Source organism: Montipora capricornis, chromosome 9 (genome assembly GCF_036669925.1).
Source record: "Montipora capricornis isolate CH-2021 chromosome 9, ASM3666992v2, whole genome shotgun sequence".
Classification (NCBI taxonomy): Eukaryota; Metazoa; Cnidaria; class Anthozoa; order Scleractinia; family Acroporidae; genus Montipora; species Montipora capricornis.
The window spans coordinates 41,492,926-41,502,925 of NC_090891.1; the positions used below are offsets into that span (position 1 = coordinate 41,492,926).

At 38.3% G+C, this 10,000-nt stretch overlaps 1 protein-coding gene across 2 annotated transcripts in view; it reads left to right on the forward strand.

Moving 5' to 3' along the window:
* The window catches only part of LOC138015054 (inositol 1,4,5-trisphosphate receptor-like), a 72,386-nt gene that overhangs the window by 16,482 nt on the left and 45,904 nt on the right, over nt 1-10,000 (forward strand). For both annotated transcript variants that reach the window (XM_068861953.1, XM_068861954.1), the window contains exons 7-19: nt 275-373; nt 963-1,046; nt 1,650-1,796; nt 2,883-2,978; nt 3,495-3,649; nt 3,763-3,862; nt 4,542-4,702; nt 4,995-5,136; nt 5,993-6,151; nt 6,610-6,782; nt 7,991-8,110; nt 9,398-9,520; nt 9,983-10,000. The exon at nt 9,983-10,000 is cut by the window's right edge and continues 78 nt beyond it. In XM_068861953.1, the coding sequence (XP_068718054.1) occupies nt 275-373; nt 963-1,046; nt 1,650-1,796; nt 2,883-2,978; nt 3,495-3,649; nt 3,763-3,862; nt 4,542-4,702; nt 4,995-5,136; nt 5,993-6,151; nt 6,610-6,782; nt 7,991-8,110; nt 9,398-9,520; nt 9,983-10,000 (1,577 nt within the window). The remainder of the gene's footprint in view (nt 1-274; nt 374-962; nt 1,047-1,649; nt 1,797-2,882; nt 2,979-3,494; nt 3,650-3,762; nt 3,863-4,541; nt 4,703-4,994; nt 5,137-5,992; nt 6,152-6,609; nt 6,783-7,990; nt 8,111-9,397; nt 9,521-9,982) is intronic.

The following is a 10,000-nucleotide window of genomic DNA, read 5'->3' on the forward strand; positions in this document are numbered from 1 at the left end:
TCATACTTACTCCATAACGAGTTCTTTTTAATTTATGCAGAAAAATATCCAACCATGTTGAAATGGGTGGTGTTATAGAAATATTAAACTGGTTTGGAAAAAAATGGATGGGTTCAAACATTTTGAACTAGTATAAAAAATTAAACCCCAGGGATAAAATTGAACTACAACGCATACAATATTTCTATTTTTATTTGTGTTATCTCTTTTGCAGTGCCTCATGCTTAAAATAGCTAAATCTGTATAAAATACAGGTTCTCTTCTATTTTACAAGGTTGTCATAGGTGATAAAGTTATCCTAAATCCTGTGAATGCTGGACAGCCTCTTCATGCAAGTAATCAAGAACTGATTGATAATCCTGGGTGCAAAGAGGTGAGTAACGGGTAAACTAATGGGAAAATGCTGTTACCGTATTTGCTGCTTCCCTTCTGAGACACTTTGTAATGTATAATTTAATTTACCAGCCTCAAGTTGTGTCCATTGTATGACTGGGATGCAGATAAATAATTCTCTCTATCTTTAACGTTAGCTGCATCCATTGTTACTTTCAAAATCCTTAGAGGTCCAAATCAAGGAAAAGTGTGGCTGTGTGCTTTCTGGATTAAAGCAATTTGCATGCATACATCTGAGTACAGTGCAATACATGTACTTTAATTTCGGTACCTGTATAATGTAGTTTTCTCCTTAATGCAGCCTTTTGTTTTCCATGTGGGTAAATACACTGTAACCATCCATCATGGTGAACATAGGTAAAATTATTAGGTCTCAAAATAAACAACCATATTTTGCTTGATAAAATTATGTTAATATATTATAAATTTTAGTGACGAAGGCTTGTGCAAAAGCAAACACTTTGAAATTTGAAGTTAAAAGTAAAGTTATTTCTTTATTTAACTGAAACTTTCCTCTGCTCAATTGTTATTAAAATTGTTACATGTATGCATTTCTGATATATATGAAGGTCAATGCTGTTAACTGCAACACCAGCTGGAAAATATCCCTTTTCCTTGCATTTGAGGATGACAGTGAGGAGGTTCTTAAAGGGGTAAGATATTTTTTTATTTTGTGAAATAATATCCTCTTACTAAACGAGTGAGAGGGCTGAACTGGGGAATATTGGGGCAGCGGACCAAGGGCCAATATTTGCCAGTATGGCCACCCGGTTAGGAGTTCAGTAAGTTGTTTATTAAATGGGATCAGATTTTTTAGAAATCAGACACTTCTCGACTGTTGAATGTTCTTAATCTTTGTCTTTCATCATTGAACTTTGAACAGTAACCTTTTACATGTAAAAATAAATTTTGCTTGCTATTTTAATGTAATAAATTCCCTTTAGAACAAGTTACTTACTAAGGGGGAGGGGGGAGTACAACTACTTTAATTAGAAGGAAAGGTTACGTTTATACAAACGTTGGCCGTGTAGCACTTATCTAACCTGAAGGTCGTGGGTTCAATTCCCACCCTGGTCAGAAGTTTTCTCTGTCCTTGTGTGGGCCCATTTCCATCAGTAGGGCTAACGCTCACATGGTTCATATGGGATAGAAACTCTAGCACTACACATTACACTCTAATCAGTTAACTCTACTTAGAGGTTGTCCAATAATTATTGTTTAGAACAACACAAAAAAGATTATTTCACTTGTTTCAGGGTGATGTAGTCAGATTGTTTCACGCAGAGCAAGAGAAATTTCTGACTTGTGATGACTACAAAAAGAAGTCGTATGTCTTTTTAAGAACCACTGCGAGACAAACGGCAACCTCTGCCACAAGTTCCAAGGCACTCTGGGAAGTGGAGGTGATTTGCATGTAGCTTTAGTAGGGTCTTTGAATTTTTATCAGTCCTTTAATAAATTTAGCCACAGTAAAATGGTGGTTTAAACAGTACCGTATTTACTTGAAATTAAATACCTCAAGTGGCGCCCATTAAATTTTTGCGTGTTTGATGCGGCATTTATTTCAAAGTCACATTTTTTTAGTCACTGCGTGACAACAATAATTATGTTAGATTCATTTGTAAATATTATTTAAAACAGAAACATGTTTAATTAATTAAGTTCCAGGGTCTCGCTTTTTTGAGGAGATAGAATAGTAATAGTGATCAATGTTCAGAAAAATTAATATTATTAAACATGTATTTGTTTTTTCTTACAATCGATTAAACGGTGCATTCTAGTGATTGGGTGCGGTGTTTATTGGTACTTCCATCAGCGACATTTAATCAAGGGCGGCGTTTAATTGAGTAAATACCAAAATTGATTTGCTTTACTTGAAATTATGATGGGGCCTATGCTATGTAGGGCTGGCCAATGATTTCATATTGTAGGAAACTGCTCAGGGATAGCAGATCTCCAATGTAGGCACCCATGTAGCTCTTCTTAACTGTTTTGCTCTTGAACCCACTCCCCATCATCTGGTGTTAGATAGAGTGATACCTCCAAGTGTCACCCCAAGGAGAAAAAGGGTTTAAGGGGACACAGTTTTTGATTGGACGTAGGTCTATGTTATTACAAAGGACACAACAAAACAGCATTTTGTTATTTTATTCACATTCCAAAAAGCAGACCCTGCACAGAGTACTAGTGCCTCATGACTCAGTTGCTGTGCATGCAAACTATTATTTTTCATTATGAAAAACTTTCCTGAATTGACATTATATACTAAGTTAACCAAAATAATTAATTCAATTGTATTAATTTTGATGTATCATGTGATCAGTTGCGTGCTATCTCTGGCATAATTGCTTGTGTTGCAAGAGTTACATGGTCGACTTTGTTGCATGTTTGACTCAAGGTCAGGCAGCTTAACTGACTTATTGGCATCTTCAAGCACTTTCATTGGCAAAGGTTACACTGTACAAGATATCATGTTCCATTTCATGTAGGTAGTTCAGCATGACCCTTGCCGTGGAGGAGCAGGGCACTGGAATGGGTTATTCAGATTTAAACATCTGGCTACAGGAGACTACCTGGCAGCAGAGGTAAGGGACAGACCATTCGTTCTTTAACAAGTAAGGATAAACAGCTGCTTTTACCCATCCCCAAAATTAATGCTAACCTTTACCCTTATGGTATTGTTGGAAATATGTAGAAAATGTTTAGACTTTAAGGGACACCTTATGTTGGATGTCACAATTGGGCATGCGTAGACTGATGTAATTTCTTGAATTTCTGGACGTAAGTGAAAGAATTCAAGAAAATTCAGGCAAAGCCATCTTGCTCTTAAGAGTATCATAATAATAAATGATTTTAGTGGGAAAATGAAAAACCTCTTGCACAGGGTTGGCTTAGTCAAAAAAACACTCTTGAAACTTTTACAATAAATTATAGTACGCTGTATACCAGTTCTAAAGAAGGTTGTCACGCAGCAGAAATTGACTGTCCATACCTCCTCCGGCCTGCATTTCCATCCCCCTTCCGGTCTATATGGCTATGCTTTTATGCAACCACAGTGGTTCCAGTAGGTTCTGAAATAAGTATATTGCTTCTTCTTGCAGACTGATGATGATCCAACCAAAGACACTACCAGACAGAAGCTGAAGGGAAATGGTGCTGTTTGCCATCTTGTGCCAGTCCCTCATGGAAATGATGTAGCGTCAATCTTTGAACTTGATCCGACCACTCTCACTCGACCTGACTCAGTAGTACCAAGGTAAGTGCTTTATTCACTATTGAATGAAGAGAGAAATAATATTGCACGCTTACTGATCATGTATTTTATAATTATACTGGAACTGACTTTCATCACTTTGTTTCATTTAACAGATCATCGTATGTTCGCCTTAGACATCTCTGCACAAATACCTGGGTACATTCCACGTCAATACCCATTGACAAGAGTGAGGAGAGACCTGTCATGCAAAAGGTACAAACAAGATGCATTCATTGTCATTTGTTAGAGCCGCTGTATGGGCTGTAGACTAGCTTAATTGCTGCAGCTGTACATGTAGTTTAATTTCGACATTAAATTTAACTTCAGATGAATGCAATTTAGAAAGTAAAAACTTGATACAAAGAGATACAAGTGGCATTTGCAGTTCTCATTTGTGATATTTTACATGTATTGTTACTCCTTGTAAGTCGGAGTGCATGTTGTTTTAAAACTTCCTTCTCTCACTTTTCTTAATTAATCACTGTTTTTATCTGTGGCACTTGTTCCTGTTTACCATGCCTTTTGGGGACAGATGCCTGAGTTGCCATCTGTGATGACGTTGACCAAGAATTAAAGAACTCGACAAAACAATAGGTTGAATGAACAAAATATTTTTGCTGACTGCATGCTCCTCACAAGCATGTTACAGTACATAAACTCATTGTGATTACATGTAGCTGTGTCCTCACCCTACCAAGTAGTATTATTTTAGCAATTCAACCAATTGAGTTCACACCCAATGCCCACTTTATAGTCTAGTTCTTACCAATACAGTGTTTTTTACATCATCTGGGTCCAAACATTATATTATGGCAAAGTGAAAATGAACGCAAAGTTGCCTTTTGTGTGTGTTTCTTAATTGTTCATTTTTTTTATGGTCAATGCTATTTAGATTGGTACTGCAAGTATCAAGGAAGACAAAGAAGCATTTGCTATTGTTCCTGTCCCACCAGCAGAAGTGCGGGATTTAGACTTTGCCAATGATGCCAGCAAAGTGTTAGCTTCATTTGCCAACAAGATGGAAACTGGAAGCTACACTCAACACGAACGACGGTACTAAAAATAAAGAAAGTTATGAACGATAGAAGTTCTATGAGGAAATCAAGTCTAGAGAGCAAACCATAACTTGTGCTACATTCTAAGTACTGTGATAGTCAACCAAGAAACTTGTCCTTTACAAGGCTCCATTTAACACATTATTGTTTGAGTCAGAGTGATCTCCTGGAGGTAGCTTATTCTTTGGAGTCTTCCCCCCCTCCCCCCCCCCCCCCCCATTGTAAAATTTGGATAATTTTAGACAGTCTCACATAGTGTCACCATAACAATAAATTTGTTTATTTACCAGGTTTGTGACACAGCTCTTGACAGACCTTGTGTACTTTGTTACTGAGCATGACACTCAGCGTGAAGATGTGTTGAATATTTCTGTGCAAAATCCCAACAGAGATCGCCAGAAATTAATGAGGGAACAGTACATTTTGAAGGAGGTTTGTTTATGTTCACTAAATGAACGTTAACGATAATGATAATGGCTGAATGATGTAGCAAAAAAACCTACTGGCTTCTTGTACATGTACTAATTTTCTCTGCTGGCAGATGTCTCTTTTCTTTTGCATTTTGCTGGGCTGACAAGTACCGTTGGGTCAAATTGAGTTTAAACCCATGGCAGAGGGTTTTCTTCCTGTACTCGTCAGCGAACCCAAAAAGAAACGAGATCTCTGGTAGCAGGGAAGTACTAATTAACACTCTTTTGTCAGTATAATTATTACTCACTAACTATAAAAGTCTCTTAATGTTCCACCAGAAAATGAATGTTACCATCCCTATGAGAGCCAAGAGGAAACATTTTGCAATCTTTGTCAATTTGCTAAGCTCTTATCATGTCTGTGTTATCCTTTTATGTAGCTCAGTTGAGATTTTAAGAAACTCGGCAGTCTTAATCAGTGCTGGGACGACAATTTTACTTTCAGTTTCCATAGAATTTACAGGTGCCCTAGGGCATAGGAGTAAGAGACCACTTAATGGGGCACTGGGCCCCAACTCTTTGGATGGTATGCGTTCTTGAACAAGTTTAAGTGCACTGTGAGATCAGGCTAATGGTTGATCATTTCTCTCCAAAACCTTTAGAATCCAAGCATTCACTGATTCTGTTACAACAGCAACACTTCAAATGGTTTAGGACTGGCTTTGAACTCTTGGTTTCCTACATTCATGTAATAGTACATTGCACTAAGAACACCTTACTGAGCTTTCTGGTTGGAAGTTGAAGAGAGTTGAGTTAAATGGATCAATGTTGCCTTGAGTGGTGTTATAGGGTTTTATAATCTGTTTTTACATCCTTAGGTTTTCAATTTACTGAAAGCACCATTCACTGACAAGGACTCAGGACCTCTCATGAGGATAGAAGAACTCTCTGATCCAAGACATGCACCACTCCGTCATATTTTTAGATTGTGTTACAGGGTTTTGAGACACTCTCAACAAACGTATAGGAAAAATCAGGTAAAAGCTAATGGGATGAACCACTGTAGAAGCTTCGTAATTTCCTTATCTGTTTTCTTTCAAGGGCACTTGCCATGATCTTATAATTCAATATCCATTTTGTGAAATGCTTGATTCACACCTTGTGTGAATCTGGGCATGATCTAAAGGACATCTTACATTAATTATCCACCCGCCTGCATTACCAGCATTCCACACACCTCATTTGTGTAAAGATTATACACAAATCACATTTTTTAAGATGCAACAGGTTTTGTGACCTGGTATTCCCAATTTGTGTTTGTTTTATTTCAAGGTCTTGCTACAACATGTTTATCGTCAATTATTAAGGAATATACTACTGGAACATATTTCCATTTGTTGCTCCAATTTATTCAATAATGTGAAACAAAATTTAACAAACAACTGTCCTTTCCTAGACAGTAAGTCAAACAAGAGCATTTTGGCGTTTCTTTCAGGAATACATTGCGAAGCAGTTTGGTTTCATGCAAGCACAGATAGGTTATGACATTCTGGCTGAGGACACCATTACTGATCTTGTACATAACAACAGAAAGCTGCTGGAAAAGCACATCACCAGAACTGAGATTGAAACATTTGTGAACCTTGTACGTAAAAAGAAAGAATGCAGGCAAGTAGGGGAGCATTGAACACTCCTTGAGGTGGCGAAAGTTATTGCCAATGATCAATAACATCATTTTGGTTTATATTAACTGTCTTGCCTATAAGTGCCACTGTTTGTGCAGTGTCTAACTGTCACCTACAGTCACCTGTACATGTAAAACGTTAAAGACCTGGCTGGCTATATTATATTAATTTGGCCTATATTACTAGTTTAAGTGGTACTGCAATTACTTTTTAAGAAGTTTCAAGTAGCACAATCTAGGTCATCGTGCATAATTTTTTTAAATAATCTTTGATGCAAAGATCACTTTTTAAAAATATTTATTCAAAATAATTGCTTTGGATGTTTGGTGTAAATACAAATCAAGTCAAAACAGACTGCATCTAACTTATCAGCGTGTCGGAAAAAAGGGGAAAAGTACACATATGGCATAATTTAGGTGGGCTGGTAGGAAACACAGTGAAATTGGGCAAAATTTGCAGGCTCCAGCTTATACTGCGATTTTCTTAATTCTGTGGAATCTCATCTTAAAGTGCCAACGGTCAAATTGCCATTTGGCTTCCATCAATCAAATTTCCAAATGTGCCAAGCCAAGAGTTAACCATGGATGCTGAAATCAATTAATGCGTGACATAACCTACCAATCAGCATCTTTGATTCCCACAGTACATTTGGACATTCAAACTTGACGGGGAAAGAAAGCAATAGAATCTGTACAATTCTTTTTACCGAAGAACCTCTAAAAAGGTATCATAATGGTATTGAAGCTGTGAAGTAAACAAAGTTCACTCCAATTCACTTTCCAGAGGTTGAGTCAATCTTAATTGTCTATGTTCGGGAATTTGATCGATGGAAGCCAAAATGCTTGGTGCTTGATGGTGAGATTCTGCAGAATGGTCCATTGTACGGTTGCTTGCTCAGTGACCTTTCCTATGAATGGCTGTGAGGATGCTGGTGACCTTGTATTGATACAGACCTTGTTGCCTTTATCATGTAAATTGTGTTGTCGTAATTCTATTATTGGTCCACATAAGCATTAGAAAAGCACAAAAGTTCGCATCAAAATAGGGTCACCAGCAGCCTTGCTTCCATTCTTAGGCTCGGTAACTTAGCTTAACTAGGAAAATTGCAGTAATCAGAGCCCTTAAAAAGTATGGATTTATGAGGCCAGAATTAAGTCACAAGACTGTTTCTTTTTCTGTCCATGTTATCAGGTTTCTTGATTATTTGTCTGATTTGTGTGTGTCCAACAACACAGCCATCCCTGCTACACAGGAACTGATCTGCAAAACAGTGTTATACGCCAGTAATTCAGATCTTCTCATTGAAACCAGGTGTGTTCAAACAAGTTTCAATGTTCCTCTTGAATAAATAATGAACTGTACAAGTATCACCTGTATTTAGTGCTGGGTAACTTATTGGATGAGACACTATACAGAAATCAAATCAACTCAACTCATACCAAATCATAAGTTGATTTTTGAGAAAAAGAGCAAAGCAGAGTACCTGGATAAAGCCCTTGTGAAGTAGAGTAGAGAACCAACAAACTTGACCATTTCCAAGTTGGCTTTTGATATACCTTTTTTCATTTTTATGCTAATTGCCCATATGATCACATGTGAACGACTTAATTGCAAGGGCATTGCTCCTTTATTTTCCTCGTGCCAGTGTCCAAATAGTGAATTATTAACCTATTCACGCCTAAAGTGGCCCCAATTGTCCAGTAAAATCGTCAGGTATTAGACAGTAAAATCTACGAGTCTCATACTCAGGTGAGAAGTGGTTTTTGGGTAAAAGTTAAGAATCCGATCCCACCAACGCGTTGGCCAACACGTCGGCCAACGTGTCGGTCGACTGTCGGTCGACTGTCGGTAGTGTGTTGGCGGACGTGTCGGGAGTGTGTTGGTGGTGTGTCGACCGACGCGTTGGCCGACGTGTTGGCCATCGCGTTGGTGGGATCGGATTCTTAACTTTTACCGGTTTTTGAAAGGACCTAAGAGCGGTTTTCAATTGAGTGTTGAAAGTAATTAGCGAATTGCTTTGGTTTTGTATTACTTCACTCGGTGTTTGGCTCAAAGTTCTTGCACCATTTTTTCAACCAATCAGAAGTGAAACCAAAACCAATCGTGGCTTGTGCATGCACATTTTCCCGCGCTTTGTGTCGGCTACATGTTATTACTTGGAGTTTTTGTTGGTTTACTGGATTTTCTGCGTCCTTTTTGATTGGGACAAAGTAATTACTTCGGTTTTGGTTTTACGACACTCAATTGAAACTCGCTCTAAATGTTGTTAAACAAGCAATGCATGAGACTACAGTGTTGTGGAGTCACTGAAGGTGAGTGGCTAAACCCCAGGGTAACTTGTCCGAGCCTAGCTCTGTCACCTTCTCGTTTCCTTAGGCAGGAAACTTGAATCCACACTGTCTCTCTCCACCCAGGTTGCGTATCAACAACATACATCCGGGGAAACCCTGCGGCAGAGTAGCATCTCAAATATAGAATTCCTTTTGACCATAGAGCACTTGTTGTTTTATGAACTGATACACTCCCTGAATACTTTGCTGTCGTTTTTAGTTAGCCCTTGACTTGTGTAGTTTTCTCCTTTCTTTTTATCGTTGTCAGAATAATTGAAGGAGAGGTATTCCTCGTTTGGGATGGCGGTGACAAAATGAAGTCTCAGAAAGATTTAGCAAAGGGGGCCAAACTAAAAGTGAAAGATGACACAAAAGTCCTTGATTATTACAGGTAAATTTGTTAGGTGTAAGGTGTAATTGATTTAAGGGTAAGGTTAAGTTTAAGGCCAATTAGCAATCTTGCCGTTAGGTCTTCTTGCAGAAGTTCTTGCAAACTTGCATTCAATTATGACATTGATCTTTGGATTTGTTTACAAGTACGAGATTGGGTGCCTTTCTCCACCCAGGTGTATAAATGGGTACCGGCAAAAATGCTGGGGGTAACTCTGCGATGGACTAGCATCCCATCCAGGGGGGAGTAGAAATACTCCTTGTCGCTTTGTGTACGGAAACCGGAGATAAGCGACGGCCTGATGGGCCTTCCTTGGCTTGTACCAGATGGCTCCACCAATCTTTAAGTCACCAACTTCTTTTGAAAAAAATGTTTTCTTGTTACATTGCGCCTGCATATCAAGTGAAGTCATGAGTATTCTGAGAAGAGATGTTCACCTCAATTTTTCTGCCTTTTTTTAAGGCACCAGCTAAACCTGTT